The 18,387-nt window shown below is 43.5% G+C and overlaps 1 protein-coding gene and 1 long non-coding RNA gene across 10 annotated transcripts in view; both read left to right on the top strand.

Moving 5' to 3' along the window:
* Positions 1-646: 646 nt before the first annotated feature.
* On the top strand, positions 647-14,625 carry LOC143828138 (uncharacterized). Its single transcript, XR_013227521.1, has 5 exons — positions 647-1,060; positions 3,640-3,710; positions 4,497-4,567; positions 8,243-8,294; positions 14,283-14,625. It is a non-coding gene; the product is annotated as an uncharacterized LOC143828138 (long non-coding RNA).
* A 2,052-nt stretch (positions 14,626-16,677) lies between these two features.
* CHD2 (chromodomain helicase DNA binding protein 2) overlaps positions 16,678-18,387 on the top strand; it is a 43,647-nt gene continuing 41,937 nt past the window's right edge. For 5 of the 9 annotated variants that reach the window (XM_077318276.1, XM_077318272.1, XM_077318269.1 and 2 more), the window contains exon 1: positions 16,678-17,708. Coding sequence is in view for 7 of the 9 variants with exons in the window: in XM_077318272.1 (XP_077174387.1) it covers positions 17,647-17,708 (62 nt within the window). In the remaining 2 variants the exon portion in view is untranslated. The remainder of the gene's footprint in view (positions 17,709-18,387) is intronic. The other 4 variants (XM_077318277.1, XM_077318275.1, XM_077318274.1 and 1 more) reach the window with 1 other exon arrangement.

Here is an 18,387-nt window from a genome sequence, read left to right as displayed (position 1 = left end):
TGGGAATTGTAGTCCATGGACATCTAGGCTATGGCGCCCTTGCACTAGGGCCAGGAGGCCATATTGTGGGCCTTTAGATGACCATGGCTGGCTCATGCTAAGGTAATCCACAGAAATCTGCAGAGCCACAGTTTGTCCACACACGGCTTAGGGGCTCATGCTCACGACCTTATAGGGTCTGCAACTGACACGCAAAAGTTGGCGGGCCCTTGAATTTATCATCCCGCGCAGCGCGCGCCAATTTCTTCTGGCCAATCAGAAGAGCCGTTCCCCCCCCCTCCCTTCCGCACAAACATTTCGCTCGGCCGCGGCGCGAGAGAGCCTTTCGTCATCTGGGGGAGAGGAGGAGGTGGCAGGAGCACGAGAGAGAGCGCAGCCAATCAGAAGGCGAGCCAGCTGCGGCTCGCGCGAGCCAGCGACACCCGTTGGGGTGGGGTTAAAAAAAACACACGCACACACACACAACCAAGGAGCGAGACGACGAACCAATAGCGACGCGTCCCCGCCTGACGGGGCAAAGCCGGCGCGGCCAATCGGGGCGAGAAGAACGACGGGCCAATCGGGGAGAGCCGCGGGCGCAGGCGCAGTGGCGGATCCGGGCGCGCGCCGCGCTGGGGGAGCCGGCGCGCGCTCCCTCCCTCCCTCCCTCTGCAGCGGCGTCGTCTGAGGGCGGCCATTTTGTGCTGCTGGGTAGGGGCGCGGATGGGGGAGGGGAGGGGAGGAAGGCTTCGCTCAGCGACGGCGGAGACGGGCAGAGGCTTCCCTTCCCTCACCCGCACACACACGGCGCAAGATGGCCGGGCAGGCAGCAGCTCGACGCCCGCGCTCCTCCGCCCCGCCGACGCCGCTCGCCCCTCACACCAGCCCGCCCGGCCTCAGGCGGCCGCTGCCGACGCGGGGGCTGCGGCCGGGCCCGGGGGGGCTGAGGAGGGTCTCCCGCGCCCCTCAGGACGACGCCGGAGACTCCGCGGGGCTGGCCGGGCTCCTTGCCCGCCGCCCCGCGCCCTTCCCGGGCGGCCGAGGTCGCCTCCGCCCGCCTCTCGTCCCTCGGCCGAGGAGGGTGAGTATCTCTCGTCCCCTTCGCCCCCCGGGCGCCGCTTCCCTGCCTGCCCAGCCCACTGGCCGCCATTGTCTCTTTGTCCTTGAGGAGGAAAACAAGATGTCCTTGGAGCCGCCGGGGGGGGGGGGAGGGAGAGGGAGAGACCCAGACCCCCCCCCCCGAACGGCCCTCCTGGTCAGTTGCGAAGCCCCCTTGCCCTTCCTGGGGGTCGGAGGGGAGCCCCGAGCCCAGATCCAGCTGGATGTCGAACTAACAGGGTGGGGCTTTTTTTTGGGGGGGGGGAATCTGACATTCAAGGTGGGAGAAAAGCAAAAACTCCCCCCACAGCCAACACAGGCAGATTCTCTCTTTTGATCAGGGGAGAAGAAGCTCCCCACTTAAAGGGGGGGCAACCTTGGGTGGTTCCCCCCTCCGAACTGGGCAGGGGGGCGAACCTGGACCCGATTCTGAGAGGGAGATGGGGAAGGAAGATAGCGAGGCTGCTCATGCCCTTTGGGCAAGTTGGGGGCTTCAGGGGTCCCCGAAAGCTTGGAGGTGGTGGGGTGCCCCCGATTTGGGTTGGAAAGGGGTGGGGTAGCAAGGAGGGGGGCCCCTGGCAAAAGGACAGGACCTGCCCTTCAAGGTTGGAGGCGGCCAAAAGAGGGATTCCGCCATAGCCGTCCTTGGGCTTCTCTCCGGCTGCCTTGTGCGGGGTGTTAAAACATTGCTGTCCCCCATTGGAAGAGCCCCCCCAGAGGTATGGGGCAAGGACTCCTGATGGAGGAGGTGAGCATAACGTTGAAGGATGAACGTCAAGCCCCAGCCGCCATTGGAACTGCAGAGTTTTTCTTCTCCCCCTCTCCATCTTTTGCAGCAGTATTTGGGGGAGGGGGAGAAGCTTACGATACCCCCGCCATAAAGGAAACTTCTCCCCTAATGGAGACCCTAAGATTTTAGTGTGGGTTTTTGGTAAACCCCATACTAGATTGGATTCCGAAGGACTGGCATCTTTGAAGACAGTAATTTTGTAAAATAAATAAATAAATTCAATGCAGCGTTTTTGACAAGGTGGGGATCTGCAGCGAATTGAGACTGCACCCTCTCCCCAAAAATATTCACCGGGAGAAATGAAAAGTACACTGATTCCCTATATGTCTGTCAAAGTCCTGAATACTTTATGGGTGCTGATGGTTCTTCCTTCAACTGAAAGGGAGAAACAAACATGTCTACTTTTTGTAAGAACAAAAGACGCCATTTCTGTCCGTCTTTTCTCAGATATAAAAAAAACTTGTTTTTTGAATGTGGGGTGTTGGCTTTTAACTCCTTCCAAACCAGTTATAAGGAAGTAGACTGCAGGGGAAAAAGTTGATAGAGCATTTGTTTTAAAAATAAAAGAATCTCTAAAAATGAATTTTTGAGTGTGTTTTAATGGGAAAAGGGGAATGGTAATGTGTTTTGGGCTTCAGATAAATTAGGTATTATGGACTTCTTTAAATATACAAACATTTTTTACATTCCCGTTAAAAGGTTGGTTGCACTTCTCTATTAGAACAGGAATCCACGGTAAAAGCAAATACAGTTAAAATGGGCTGTGCTGACATAAAAATAAGTAGTTAGAACAAACAGAGGGCATTATTAAAGTGTTACTGCCCGTCTTCCATATCCTTGTATTTGGCATTTTGATTGTAAGGTACATTTGGTATTCACCCTTCTAAAATGCCTCGAATTTGCAAGAAAACTTGAGATGGAATCTTTGGCACTTGATTTTTTCCTTGGTTTGTTGAAGTTAGCCATTTGACATTCAGAGTAATTTTCAGATGCCCAGATTTTGCAAGGTACATCTTTAACTGACATTTCTACGTGGAAAGCCTATTCATTTTTGTCCAATAGCTTGATCTTACTAATTAGTCCAAGTTCTAAAATTTTCATATTCCATCTGGGGTTAATGCTTATGATATTTTGGATCTTGAGTGACATGAGGAGTAAACTGTTGAAGAAAGTTCTAGCATAGAACTGGATCCTGCCGTATTTTTAGCATGCTTGTAAATTTATTTTTCAAAGGCTTTGGACCTTACTGCCCGTATAATCAGTTGGAGCCAATACTGGCCTTCCAGAAAAGGGCACTGCAGAGAAAGTTATTTAAAATAATGGCTGTTATCCTTACTGTCATTTTATAAGACTTCAAATGTTTTCGGTATGGACTTCAATTTATTCTGAAACAGATGGAAATATTAACTTGGCTAAAGCCTGTTAGGGATAAAGTTACCAATTTATAATCCACTGCAAGAAAAGAGGGCTGAAATCAATATAAAACTATTTTGCCATCAGTGATGTGTGACTGGTGTGACTGGCGCTAATATTGGTTTTGAATTATGTATCCATAGTGTGATATCTATGCAGTGTTTTCGCTAATGAGGCTGTGAAACTAAGCTAAGTAGATGAAAAAGCTTATAGTGTCTGGCTGGAAACAAATTGTTTCCGAAAATCCTTAACGTAGAAATACAGTCAACATTATCTTTATCTTATCGGTGCTTATTGAACTCACCACTTTGTAAATACTGAACAGAAATGTTTATCTAAAGACATTTTCTTTTATTTAGGTATTTGCTGAATGTTTATTCCTGCGATAACTGATGGCTTTCTGCTGAACTATAGAATCTATTCTCAATAGGTGAGAAGAATTTAAAATTCACGTTAGTGTGTTGTCTGTCTCCAGTGTGTAGCTTGCCTTCCATTTTACACAGTTTCCCCAAATAAAAGGAATGCTAGACCTCCTGTTCAAACTAAAGGCAACCCTATTTTTCATAATTTAGTTTATTGCTAAACTTATAAATGAGCATGCATCTAAATTATTTTTGAAAACCAATACCCTCATAAATATATTGGTTTAGAAAAAAGGTCCTGTTGATTTCAGTGGAACGTATTTCTGCATTAAATGGCTTACATTGGAGTTATGACCTTCTAAACCCCATTGACCTCAGTGGAGTTTGAAGGGTGTACTTCTTCTTACAATGGGTCATAATCTCAGGCAGCTATTGTGAACATATTAGATAAGCAAAATAGAGAAAGAGAAAGAAAGAGGGAATTACGTCCAAATAATTTTTTATGATCAATATGTAAAATTAAAATGCATATTCATGTCTTGGTGTAAGAAAAAACAACAGTTTGCACTGAGAAATAAGAGGTAGGCAGGCTTACATGCGCAGTGTAACTTTTAGACACTTACATCATGCTTGCTTAAATGTCTACACAATGATTTGAGGGCTAGGGACTTGTCCATACCTTTGTAAATAGTAGGTCTTTCTGTACGTAAGCTAATTGAATTCTTTGGATTTAGATAATTAGTCATAAATGTAAAACTGATAATAAGCTGAGTTGTAGCTCAAAATTGCAATTAATGCCTTTTTTCTTAGGTAAAATATATATTTTTAAACAAACTCATGTTTTCTTTTTAAAGATTGATTCTGCTAACTGGAGGTTCCATATAGCGCTGGAAGAGGAAATGCAGAATCCTGTGAATTGTTTCAGGTACGTTTTACTTCTGCTCAACTCCTCGGATACCACAGATGCTGTGACTGTCCCCTTCGTCACAGCCCATAAGCTTTTAATAGAATCTTACTTTCTATTTATAATTGCAGAGGTCCTGGCGTATTAATCCTAACACTTTGCCAGCCTTTGATTTGATGTATTGCTTTAAAGTGATTAAGTAGGGGTGTGCCAGTATTCATTTTTAGCATTAGAACTAAAACTAAGTGAACAAAAAGTAATGTTTAATGTCCAGCATTTGTGCCTATTGGACCTTTCTAGATTAACTCAGTACTCTATACCCAGGGGCTTTAAGGAAGGGTGAATGTGGGAGTCTGGAGCTGAGTGACAGGGACTTTACTAAGTCCAAGTTCACCTCAGCGTTCCAGTTTGAACTGAGATGTTACAAAGATACTCCCAGTTTATACCTCTTATTCTAAAACATTGTGCTGTCCTAGATCTGTGATGGGCACCTTCAGAATTTTTTTCTGTTTGCATTACCAGTTACATATATACACTGGAAGATCATCCAGATGTTCTCTTTTGTTGTCGTGACGATATTCTTTCTTGCCTAATTCAAGACTGTAATTGAAGAGTTTGAATATGTTACACAGTAGGAGTATCTTAAATGGAATGGGTGTGCACACAGTGAATGCATAATTTGGATTTCAAGTCTTAACTGGATTCAAAGTCAACAAACCTGTTTACAATTCAGCAACTTGGTGAAAACCACCAGCGTTTGATTGAACCTTTAGCAAACAGCAGTGTTTCTTTTCACAGAAATCACTTTGCCATTAGTATGTTAGAATTTACCAGCACCGGGTTTTAATAAACATTGCCACAATGCAAGTAAAGTATATTTACTATTCACTGGTGTCAAAAACTGTTGTCAACATACAACACATCTTTTATGAATGAATGAATGCTTGAGAGATTTCATCTAACTTGCAGCATTGTTAAGTAAATGATATGACAATCTTTTAACCTGTTAAATATATGAAGCCAGTGAAAGTCACCATTTACCAAAGGCTAAGAATTAAGACCCATTGGTAGATCATGACTAGTATATTTATTCAGAAGTAAATCTTCATGTTCAGTAAAACCTTAAAGACTAACATAATATATGGCATGGTAGGAATTTGCATGAGTCACTACTCTTGTCTTCAGATAGTAGGATGGTATCTGAGGAAGTGAGCAAAGACTTACGGAAGTGTGTAACCTGCCAGAATTACGGTAGAGTTTCAGGGGCTGTTGGACTCTTGCTCTTTTCTATTGCCATAGACAGAATAACAAGGCTGCCCACGTTGATCTGTCTTTGAATTCACTGAAATCTTATGGTGAATTACACCTATCGGCTTTGAAAGGGATGTAATTCTTCATAGGATTGCACTGTTGGTCTTACTTCCTGGTTAATTTAAGTTTATGACATGACTGGTACTCTTGCAAAATTAAGGGAAGTGCTTCTGCTATTAAGGTGGGAATTGCATATCTTTTTCCTTGCTTTAAAATGGTTAAACCATTCTGTTTTTTAAAATTTCATGCACTGTTTCTAGTGAGTATTCTAGTAGATTTTAGGAGAGTACATGGTTAAAATGCAGGAAAGAAGTACAAGACTAGATGAATTGGTTTCGGCTCAGTTGGAGTCATGGAAATTGCAGATAACTTCAGTGCTTGAACAAATCCTTTTATAAGATTCTAGAAGATTCCCACAGTACCTGAGATAGCCTTGAAAAGCACATGGATTTAGGAACTTGGCCATAGTGTAAACTGCTTTTTTGTGTAATTCAGCAGTTAAATAGCATCCAGGAATATTGGTGAAGAACGAATTATTAGTTTATGAAATCAAACATGCTTATGTCTGTGGGACTTCTGATAATTTATTTGGAATCCACAACATTTGAGTTTTAGTTCTGCATAAAATACCTTAATTTACCCAGGCATGTGGTATTGGTACCTTTTTCAATATACTACCTTCTCCAGAATGGTAACAATAAAATCCTAGTGTCTGTAGCCTCCCTTTTGGAAAAAATTCTGCTTTCAGGATCTATTTGGCCATTTATCAAAGAGATGAGCCACATAGCAAGGTTGAAAAGATCATATTAAAATGTATTCCAAGCAACACTCTTCTGGTCTTTTCGTTCATTAGTTCAGGTTCTACTTTTGAAAAGTAAAATATTCGAGTTCTAAATACGATCCCGTTAATTTGTCAACTAAAGTTGCCGCGTTGTGTCCTGACCATAAGTCCCATGAGAATTCCTTCCTGAACATTCTTCAGGAGCAGCATGCTCTGGCATAGGCGTGCCTCATATTTGAATGTGGATTGCAATGGAATCCCATCCATGCAGCAAGCTGCGTGTTGATTTTGGCGTGCTCCTGAATTATACATTAGCTGACTCTTGGCAGCATATAGACTCCAGAAGTAATAGATGTGCTAGTGTGTGCATCGCTTTGAGCGTTGCATGCGGGTAAAGAAATTTGGGTCTTAACAATACTGCAGTATATTGGACACAGATGACACTGGCTCAGTCATTGGTTGAGCATATCCAGTATATATGTATCTACCTAAAATAATAATATTATCAGATAATGATGCTTAATAGGACTCACATTAAAACAAAAATGAGGCAGGGACCTATATACTTAAAATCATAAATAAGATTTGTTACTAGTTTCCTAATCTGCAGTTGAATTTGGTTCAAATGATTAGTCTGTCGGGTGATTGTGTAGGGGTAGCTAATGATTCCTTTTTATGCAATATACTATTTAGGACAGGGGTCCCCATCCTTTTCGAGCCTGTGAGCACCTTTGGGATTCTGGCATGGTGTGGAGGGTGTAGCCACAGAATGGGTGCTACAGGAGATGGAGCCAGCCACAAAATGATACCCCCAACTTTGCTTCAGGCACAAAACGAAGATCCTTGTGATAGCTGCCACTGCCAAATCGGCATTTGTAAAATCAACACAGCCAGTCCAATAGCCAACTAGAAACGTTGGGCAAAAGATGTACCTAGGCCCTGCTCACTTACAAGAGCAGTTGGTTGGTGACTGCAGTGTTGCCCATGCATAATTTTTTTTTTGGGGGGGGGACACCTTGGTTTAGGAATTGAGTTAAATAGAGTTTACCTTTTATTCCTGGAGGAGGAATTGCAGGACAAGCCTGTACAAGTTAACATCTGATCAGGTTCTCTGAAGTACACTTTTTATGGGCTCTTTTAGCTCTACATCATCAAGTACCTACGGTTGTACTTTCCCATACAAAGCAGATTGGTTTTTAAGAAGGGGTGATTAAAAATGGAAGCAGTAAAGCTATGAGGGCCCTTTGGTCTAAGCAGTCTAATGATGCACCAATAGAGTGGTCATGGGTCTAATGATTTGCTTCCAGAAAAATGAGGGCTTGAAACATTTTCATGTTAGATAAGGACATTTATAATAGAAGTTAAAGTTCCAAGTCTTAGATTACCACGCCCATCCAGTTATTAACTGGTAGTGTCAGAGAATCTTGGATTATGTTTTCCACTTGGATCATCATGCGGATGACAATGTTATATCAAATTTAGGCTGCAGTCTTGAATGTAACGAAATCGAGATTGTTGAAAACAGTTTGAGTAAACAATGGTGGGATTTAAATTGGTGGAATTTAAGCTGACTCATTGAATAGCATATGAAACTTTTCCTGCAGATAACATCGATGGACCGAATGTATGAAATACCTGAGGCTGGCTGAAGCAATGGTAAGTTGCTGTCTTAAGTCTGTTTGCACGTGACTTGTGTGTATCCATAAATGTGCATTGAGGCATTTTTTCATTGAACAAGTTTCCAAAAAGTCAACGATGATGCCGACCCAATTAAAATATTTGCAGTGAGCCATTCATTCAGGATAAATTTCAATGGAATTAAATGGCAGAGCTTTACTTGGGTTGAAGTACTCCAGGCTGCAGTTAGGAAAATCACATGTCTGACTACTTCTGACCAGGTCTTCCTCTTGTTTCATGTGTGTTGGAAAGTTTAGTTTGGGGAGCCATTCATACATGTGATTTCTCGCACCTGCAGCCTGGAAGCAGCTTGGATTACTTGCTTCTGCTGATGTGTATAAACCCAAGGGATTTGTAGCAGTTCAGGTATGCATTAATTTAACACCCAGGTTGTCATCCACGTCCTACTTAAGAGGCACGCTGAAGCTGTTGATGATCAGAAGTCTGTCCAAAACTATTTGAATAGCTAAATTAATTAACACCATCAATCAGCCAAATAGCTCATGGAAGAGGAAGCAAGCCTCCATAAATGTTCTTTGGATTGAAAAGCCAGGCCCAGAGTCAAGCTCGTTTAGGAAGCAGGGTTGCAATGGCTACATTTTCTAATTATTTCTGCCATATAAAACAGATGCTAACTTCTTCACTGAAGTTTTGCATTGCATAAATAGATGGGGAATCATGGTCATCATCACCACAAAGAGCTACCAGCTACCACCACTGAACAGTATAAGTTAAGTTTGTGTAGAAATGATCACGGACAAGAACTTTGTATACTTATTTCTGTCATACGCCAGAATGTTCTGCCGTGAAATGGCAAGTAAGTTTGGGTTGAATCCATCCAGCTTTTTTGCTTGATCTTGGCCAATTCCTCATGCTATTACAGGCCCCATTTTACATGGTTTTTGTCTGTATGGGTCCTCTGGTCCCAAATAGCCTTCTTAGTGGCCAAGGGGGGCATCTTCCTCCCTTTGACCACCATTGGAAAAAGGATGGGATTCAACCCTGTGTAATTCTACTGAGAATTACTGAGACATGCTACAATGTACTCATGATTGAGAATACTATGTAAGACAGTAACATTTCTAGGTGCCATGGAGACTTGCCTTATGGGATCTGTCAAGCTCTGTATTAACAGTTTCTTGAGATGTATGGAGTCCAGAGTTCTCAAAGTACAATCTCTTTTAAAAAGTCTAGAGTACTTTTTGTACCATTTGTAAGTAACCATTTCATGGCGACTGGTATACCAAAGTCACTCTTAAAAAATTGGTGATGTGGTAAATAGAAAGGTATTGACGTTTATACAAAGTTCATGCACTGCTTCCTTTTTCCTTTTGTCTTGTCTAAAGTTTGTAATTTTACAAAGGTACTACTGTTCTAGGATGTAAGAGTTTTCCAATTTTTGAAGGTACACTGCTACACACATCTAGAGCTGTGGTGAAGCATTTTTTTCCCCAAATGAAGTGGATCACTCCAAGAAGAAGCCTAGCAGACTCATAATTGCCCCAAGTCCATATGTAGATGACTGTTCCTAGGCTCCTTGGAGTTGCACAGATTGAACAGACAACTCGCTAACTGGAGTAATTTTTAAGTTAGCTTCTGCACAGAAGCTCTTGATGGTCTCTGGCTTAATTGCAGCATGCAGGCTTTATATCTTTCTAAGCTTGCTCTGCATGGCAAGGCATTTATTAAAGTTCTCCCTTCCCTCCATGCATTATAGACCCGAAATCTATAACTTTTGGGGGATTACGAGGACAATGCCTGTATTAAGCATATTACTGTCTTAAATGTGTTTATTTAATGTTTATTTTAATGATGATCCATTGATGTCAGCGCAGTAGAGTTGCTCAACAAAAGTTGCAAGTTCAAAGTGTAAAACGCTTTCTGATTTGAATGCTCTTACATTTCGTCATAAAGGCCCTTTCTGTTACCAAAGTGGACATAGACCTGTGACCTTGATCCAGAGAAGAAGGAATCCCGTGACCACAAAAATAACTCATTTATTGTGTCACAATAAAATCTTTCAGTTAAGGTGCCACAAGACTCCTTGTTGTTGTTCTTGCTGCACCATTCTAATATTGTTCCCCTCTGAACGTTCTATCCAGTTCTGGTTGCTATGAAATAAGAATATCATGTTCCAGTAATTTTCTTTCTAGACCAGCAGGCTTCAAACATCCTTTACACATTGTGTCTGCTGAGCTCCTGTGGACTCTAGGACATATTATAAGGGTGGCTCACACGGAGCACTGGCCAGGCCTATGGGATCTCCTAACTGCTTACATTAATTAAAAGTATGTCACAGAACATGCCTTATGTTTTTCTGTGACCAATAGGGTTAAATCTAGAGAGCTATCTGCAAGAGAAAATCTGTAGGTAACTGAGAAAACCTCGGCTTTTTAAAGATATGCAGGATTTCCTACAATAGAATTTAAGAGCACGGCTCTTAAGTCATCCTATCCCTTTATTTGCTTAGAATACTTATATGCCACCTCTTCAGAGTCCTGCTTGACGAGGCTTTATCGCTTGCGCTCGCCCTTTTAACTGTTCCTTGGTCGGTTCGTGGATCGTCCTCCTTCTAACCATCACAAAAAACAGTCTATATGCCTTTCTTCTTGGGACTCTACACGTGTGCTCAGCCTTCGCCTATGTGCTTGTGTTCCCTATTTAACTTGGTCCGACAGCAGCTTTTATAATATGTCATATTAATTACAGTGGCGTTGGTACCAAGGGCAGGCATTGAAACCGAACCTTGAATTTTCCTCAAAGAAAATTGCCAACTTTTTGAAAGGTGCTAATCAAGCCACTTACAGCTTAGGACCGCCAGCCATCTCCTAGGAATCACAGAGCTGGGGTTTGAGGTGTAGCCAGATGTGAAAAACTCACTATGCCAGATAGTGTCCCGAAATTCTGTGATCACCTGTGGCTTTATTCAGCTAATCAGTTAAAATGCAGCTGCCACCACAGGACTGTTCTTATTCTATCTCTCCGCCTATCCCAGTGTACTGTTTAAATTACCCCTCTTCTTCCTCTACACTTTCCTTGAGGTGTGTGCTTGGCTCTGGCTGCAGCCATGTTGTCACTCTGTTCCAAAGGTTCCCCCACAGGCTCAAAAGGTTTGGGGACCCCTGGCAGAGCAAAGGGACCTTGGTTGAAGAACTTTTCTCTAGTCAGCATTCTTTTGTGAGAAGGGTCCTGAATATACGTGGGACAAATATATAAAAACTGAGTCCCCATCTATTTCTGAAAGTAGCTTCCCTTCTCAGGGAGCTGATGTTGCATTCAAAACCAGAGCTGCCCTCTTCTCTTTACTTAAGCACAACTCATGGGGATAAGGGAACAAAGGTCTCTTAGAGAGGCTCTGAAGTACTTAACCTCTAATTTTTGTAATTGAACTAATTGAGCCACAGCAAGGTCTCTTAAAAGAGCCTTCATTTGTTTCTAAAGATCTTCTATATTATACGCTACATGTTTTTCTTTAGAATTTCTTTGGATTGTTCCATGTTGGGGAACTCACGGCTGTCTGCTTGCTCCTTTTTCTTTTTCCTGCAAAGTGAAGCCATATGTTCATTGCTTCATTGTATTTATGCAGGAATCTTAAATTCAACGGTTCTGGTTTTGAGTGTAGGCTTCTGACCTTGCCCACTTTGCTGTACTTCAAGCAAGAAGTTGGGGAAAACTGTTTTTTGTAGGGGATTTTGTTTTGTTTTGTTTTGCTTTAGAAGACGATATAAGGACCCATCAGTAGATCAGAACAAAGTATCAGTTAAATAGGTTAGGTTCTATAACCAGCCTGATGTTTGGTTGTTGATTGCAACAACATAAATTTAGATTTGTTTAGTGTGGTTTTTTGAACGAAACCACTTGAATTGCTGTTCTTGGAGTTGCCAGTTAGTGAGCTGTCTTTCAAAAGTGAATTTCAAAAAAATATTTGGGTAGCCTTTCAAGTCAATAGTTTTTCATCAGTTTTTCTTGACCAGCCATGGGAACCACCAGTCAAGTCAAGTTCATTCTGCTAGATGTCCAATTACTGGACCGAATCACGGCATGATGATTATTGGCTAAAGTTATGTCTTCCTGTTAGTGAAATGACTGCTTTGAAATAATATGGAAACATTTAAAAGCTCCTTCGTTACATGGAGATGGAGATTTGAGTCGGTCTCTTCAAGGATCCTAGGAGAAAAGAGCTTAAAATCGTTGTGCAAGAAGACACAATAACTAAATATAGAGACTAGATAGTTAACAATATAAGGATATAATCTGTAGATACCATTCTTATGAGCTGAGCCATCCATAGACATCATCCACCCTTGCCCTTAAGCCTGATGGCTTAATTCTTGCTTATGGCTTCATGTTAGCAGTCTGGCTGTGGCCTGGTTTCTTGATGCCTCAACCTGTTGCCATAGTGGGTAAATGGCAAAATGCTTTCTAAATAAACTCTCAAGGATCGATGGCACTGTTTTATGTTCAGTAATCCACCTTGAGTCTCAGCGAGAAGGGTGAGCTACAAATATGTGCTTACAAACATGTAAGCGCATAAACATTTAGTTGATTGTTTTTAAGTGTACACATGGATTGCCCTATCCCAGACATTGCTCATTTCAATGAGTCCAATGAGTACATTTCAAAACCTCAAGTTGGTGATAATAGGTTCACTCACAGCAGGGTTTGCATGTGGCAGTCACTTCTTGACCTTTCCAGATCTTTTTCATTGTTTATGGGTTAATTAACCTGTTTTGTGACCTTGGGAGAAGAGTCTGTGCTGATCTGATTTCATAAACCAGTGGAGAATTAGCGTTACGCTTGGCCATACAGTGCCATGGGATATGATAGCATAAGCACTTAATAAGCATCTTCCAAATCTTCTTGATTTCATCCACCAAGAGCCATATTTGGCTGTGCCTTGGCTGTTTAAAATGGTTGGCTCATCCATTCAAGTGGATAGGTTCTGTAAAGGGCTATGTAGGAAAGAAGGGACTGGTGTCAGAAGGGCTGGAAAAAACAGATTTTGACTAAAGCAAACAGTTGCCTTAGGCTGAAGGTCCACATGGAATTGAAGCTGAGTGACGGCAGCACTCAGGTAATGAGGAATGCTTTGGAAAGGATGCCGAAGTACAGGCAACTTTTAAGGTTTAACTGGCTTTCCCTATGGATTCCCTACTGCATGCAGAGTATCTCCTGTTCTGCCACTGCATTCTACGTTAACAGGAATCAAAATAGAACAAAGAGATTCATTAAAAGATTTAGATGACCAGAAATCAGACTGAAACAAATTTCATCCATATATGAACAGTCCCACTTCTGCCAAATCTGAGCAAGACCTGTCCTCAGAATCCCTTGGGGTCCCTTTGCTGGTAGTTGAGAGGGTGTTTTGGCATTCTTTGAAATTCCCACTTGGATTACATGTACTACTTTTGTATCTATGGTTAGGGATAAAGTAATGTGTTCTGGAGTTTTCCTAGACTGGTCTGTAATTGCCCTTTAGGCATTTGTATAGTGATGAATTAATTTATTTACCTTATCTAGTTAGTGCTTTCGTGATCTGTTTTGAAATAATTTCAAGGAAATTATTGAAATGTGTCTACCAATTTCATTAAGAGTTCAACTTCAGAGTTTCTTCCTATGCAGATATTGAAAAGACCTGGCCCTAGTTGGTTAATTCCAATTTAGCTGTAAATTGTGGTTTTAAAAGTTGTGGCTAAAGCTCACCTTTTCCTTTGTCTTCAGTGGCGATTCAAAGTAGAATTTTTATATTAAAAGGCATGATATCCTCCATATGCACCATAGTGATTCTGAAAAGATGGTTAATGACTTGGCCATGAATTATACCAGTTTTGACCCATCTAATTTTGAGATTGCTGTATTCTTTTAAAACAATTTGCTTCGATGTGGCAACTCGGTATTGGCTGCTTGGTTCAAGGCTAAAAATCACATGTATTCCAACAGTATATTTCTTTTAATTTTTTTATCAAGAGTCCAGACAAAGGAAGAATCTCAAAGGGAGACTACGAGTTCCAAATCAAGATGGCAGCTCCCCTGATTGAGAGGTTGAGAAAATGAACTAATACATGGTTGCTGAGCATATCCATCCGAGACAGGGGGCTCTTTAGAATGGACTACGGCTGTTTGCTAAACCAAAAAGAAGACTGGGCCTTACAGCCATCTCACAAATGTTTTTTTTTAGTTAATGTTTTGAGTCTTGTATTAATACAACATATTTGGGGGGGGGGGGCCCGAACATGTTTTGGGCCCTGTCTGTTGGCAGAAATGCAATTCAATCTCAAATGATTTAAATAAAAGGATTTTTTAAAAAACATTTTTATTCTCATTTGTCATCTTTCAGGCTGAATGATTATTAATGTTTCAATACCTACTGTTGATGGTTTTGACAGGAGAAATGTTTGCGGACTATTTATATACTTGGTTGGGATTTTGTTTTGTGTGCTGTCTGGTCAGTTACCAGAGTTTGTGTGTCTGGTCACATCTCTGGCTGACTTAAAATGGTGGTCGCTGTGAAGACAAAATACTTCCAAACCTCTGCAGCGACCTCAGAATGGTACAGGTTAAATTTCCTCAGTGGAAATAACACCTCATAACACCTTGTGTTTTCGAGTCTTCTATTGATGGGCTCCAGTTTGCTGGATATTCACCTAACCTTCAAATGGAACCCATTCCTTTCAACATTCCTTTGAATTAGACTGACTTCCTTACTGTTTCATGGTGCTCCTTCTGTGAACATTTTCCCATGAAATAATTTGGGCCTGGTAACTTGGTTCATACCTACCAAGGTATTGAATGGGTTGCTTTTGTACAAATGTTCAAGACATCCATGGTCTTTTTGTACTGATGTACATGTTACTGGTTAAAATGATGAGGTTGATCTTTTGCCTCCTTCTGCCGATATAAATGATTAAAGAATTGTAGGTATTTCCTTGAGTTGCGTTTTGCCATTTCATCTCTGAAATGCCATGCAGCTCCTTGGCCAACCAATGTAGGTTGATGGATACATCATTTTTGGACAGGAGATCCAGTTAAATCCTGGCATGGAGATGTGGAGGATTACTGGGGGGGGGGGAGTAGAAGTTTACTCAAGAGGCCATGTTGCTGTTGAATGATGTTGCTTTCATTGATTTGTGTGGTCATGGTTTTGAGATAAATCTTAACCTACCTGCTCACTCTTAACAAAGTCCCTCTGTTGATTGTTTAAAATGGTGACTTGGGTCTAGACAAGGTATCCAAAGCTTGGGCTAGTGGAATGCGTTGGACCTGGGATTCTTCACTAACAACTGTGGTGCCCCTAATTTGGACATCTAGGGCCTATACCCAAGGGGTGACCTGTTGCTTGATGCCACTGTGTGTGATTCTCAAACTAAGCAACTCTTGACTGGTTCCTTTGAGAATGGGTAGTGTAAATTGCATATGGGCTGGACCGAAGGTGGAGAAACACAACAGGTTATGGCTTGTGCTGGTAGAACTTTGGTTAGAAGGTACTGTGTCTCTTTGGACACAATGGACTCCAGACGCAATAAGAATGCCAAGGGGTCATGGTGGACATCCTCATATCTAGGTATTGGTCATGCTCAGTGGTGAGCTACTGGGCACACTTCTCTACTGAAGTTCTGAAGGGGTCACTGATCCACCATCATTGGTGCTCAGAACGCTGTTGGAAATGGAACGCACCTAAAATGTGAACCCTCGTGGAGTCTTGGTTATCGACTATCTGAGATCTGCCATGTTAAGAAAACGGACGTGACGCCACGATGGATCCAGTTTTGCAGCCACTTCTGTAACCAACGAATCGGATTTCCACTTACCCGATTGGCCGCTTCCAAGTGGAGCCACTAGGGAGGCGCCGTGGAGCTTGGCAGGGCTAGCCGCCCTCTCTTTTTCCACGTCAATGGCGCTTCGAAAGGGCAGGTCTCGCGGCCGCTTGCCCCTCAACGGCTACTAGAAAGAAGATCCGTCCTCATTTCCTTCCCGGAAACCACCCTTGGGTGGTGGGCTCGGCTGCCCCTGCAGAGCCCTGTCGGGGTAACCTGGGGCAGCCCAGCCTGGACGTCCACGGCTTCAAAATGGCTCTCTGCCTCGCCACTTCCTGTCCACAGAGGAAGTCCTTCCAGGTCAAGGACAGGACCAGGCCACCCCTTTTACAACAAAAGAAGCCCATCCTCCCCCTTTCTTGGCTGGGATGGGGTTAAGCTGCCCCCTCGCCAGACTGGGGTGGCCATGGATGGCCAGGCTTGGGGGGTCCCCTTGCCTTTAGGGTGGAGGCTCCCTCTCTCCCGTGGTGGCTTTTCTTTTTTTTTGGGTGGAAATGAAGGGGTGGGTCTATGGCACATCACCTGAGTTGTGGGGTAAATGGAGAGAGTGTCAATCAAAGGCAGAGCTCAGAGCTGGGAAGGAAGCTCTCCATGGCGGCTGTGCCTTGGAGAGCGCGCTGAGCCGCCCTTGCCTCGCCTCGCCTCTCCTCGCTGGCCGCCGCCGCCACTTGGGCGCAACTTTGCCCAACTTTGGGGCAGGATCGGGGGGCTCCTGCGGCTCCCGGCCCCGCGGAGGGGGCATCGTGGCGGAGAGGCAGCCCGCGGGGGTCTCCTTCCCCTCCGCCCGCCTGCCCGGGTCGTTGTTTTTCCCCAGCTTGGAAGCCATGGCGCACCTCCATGTTTGTGCGCTGCTCGCCTAGTGGGAGCTTTTCGCCCGCGGATCTTGCCCTTCCGCCTCCGGCCGGACCCCTTTGGGGACGCCGCGCGCCCCTCGCCTCTGTTTTGGGGCGAAAAGAAGAAAAAGACGCCTTCTGATTGTTATTTTTTCATTGTTTTGGGAAGCAGCCGCGCTCCGTCCTTTTGGCAGCCGATGAGTCCCTCCTTGACCGGAACTCGCCCGGCGCGGGGGCTGCGAGGAGACCGGTGGGCGCCTGGATTTTTTTTTTTCATTTCCCCCCAAAAACGGATTTTCGGGGACCCTTTTGCGGAGCCTGGTCTGCCGAGCGATCTGCACGATCCCGAATGACGCCATGAAAGAGCGAGCCTAGCGGCTCCGCCGGCCACTTCGGGAAAGTTTGCACCGCGTTCCCCAGGGCTGATTTTTTTTTTAAATTATTAGGGGGAGAAAAATGTAATTTTGCAATCTTAATTTCTCCCCCTCCGTGCTTTTGCATTATTGTAACAAATCCCATTGCAACGTCCGGACTCTCTTCTTTTTTCGTCGTCGTGCGATCCGAAGGCATCCCGGCGGGACTTTACCTTTCTTTCAACTTTTGACAGTAAATACCTGGGCGCAGGACTTCAAAGCACACGCGGGGGCTCGTCGCCTTTGCCCTCCACATTTTGAGAATTCAAAGATGATGAGAAACAGGGACAAAAGCCACGGAGAGGAGGGTTCGCTCCCCAGCAACGCATCGAGGTATGCCCTCTCAACTTTTATTTTTTTCCCCTCTTTTGCTTAACCTGATCACACTGTTTACCTCTTGACAGCTTCGGGGTCCCAGCCCTACAGAATCAAAATTTAGATCTTTGGGTGCTTTTGATTCTCCGCTTAAGGAGTGACCTTGAGATTTCACAGATGCCACACCCTGATTTTTAATAGCAATTTTCGGAAAGTTGGGTTGTGGCTTGGAGGCCCCATGGCACAGATGAAAAGGGAATGCACCTTTCCTCCTGTGCTGGCCCTATTATTTCTCCCTTGTCAGTGGGTTTCAGCTTGTGGATTTCCTGGTTTTGGAGGGCTTTTGTGCTGTGAAAAATGACCTTGCTTTTTAAGCGGCTGCTGCATTGCACCATTTCATGTAGAAGGCAATTTTTTTTTTTTGTCTTGGAAGAATTTCTGAAGTCTAAACTTCCAACTTGAAGGCCATGCAGAAGCCTGCCGGCTCAGTACGATAGTAAATAAGACCCCGCAGAAGTTAGATGAATGAAAAAAAATCATTTAAAAATAAAAACAGGAAAAGTGCTTGTCGGGTTGATCCCCATCGCTTGAGGCTTGGCTTTGGCGTCTCGGACTTTGATACTGTTTTAGTTATTTTTAGGGTATTTCGATACACTTTAACCACATTTTCCTCCTGATAGTGGTTGGTTTATTTAAA

The sequence above is a fragment of the Paroedura picta genome, chromosome 18, assembly GCF_049243985.1.
Source record: "Paroedura picta isolate Pp20150507F chromosome 18, Ppicta_v3.0, whole genome shotgun sequence".
NCBI classification, from domain to species: Eukaryota; Metazoa; Chordata; class Lepidosauria; order Squamata; family Gekkonidae; genus Paroedura; species Paroedura picta.
This window is presented reverse-complemented; position numbering and strand designations above follow the sequence as displayed.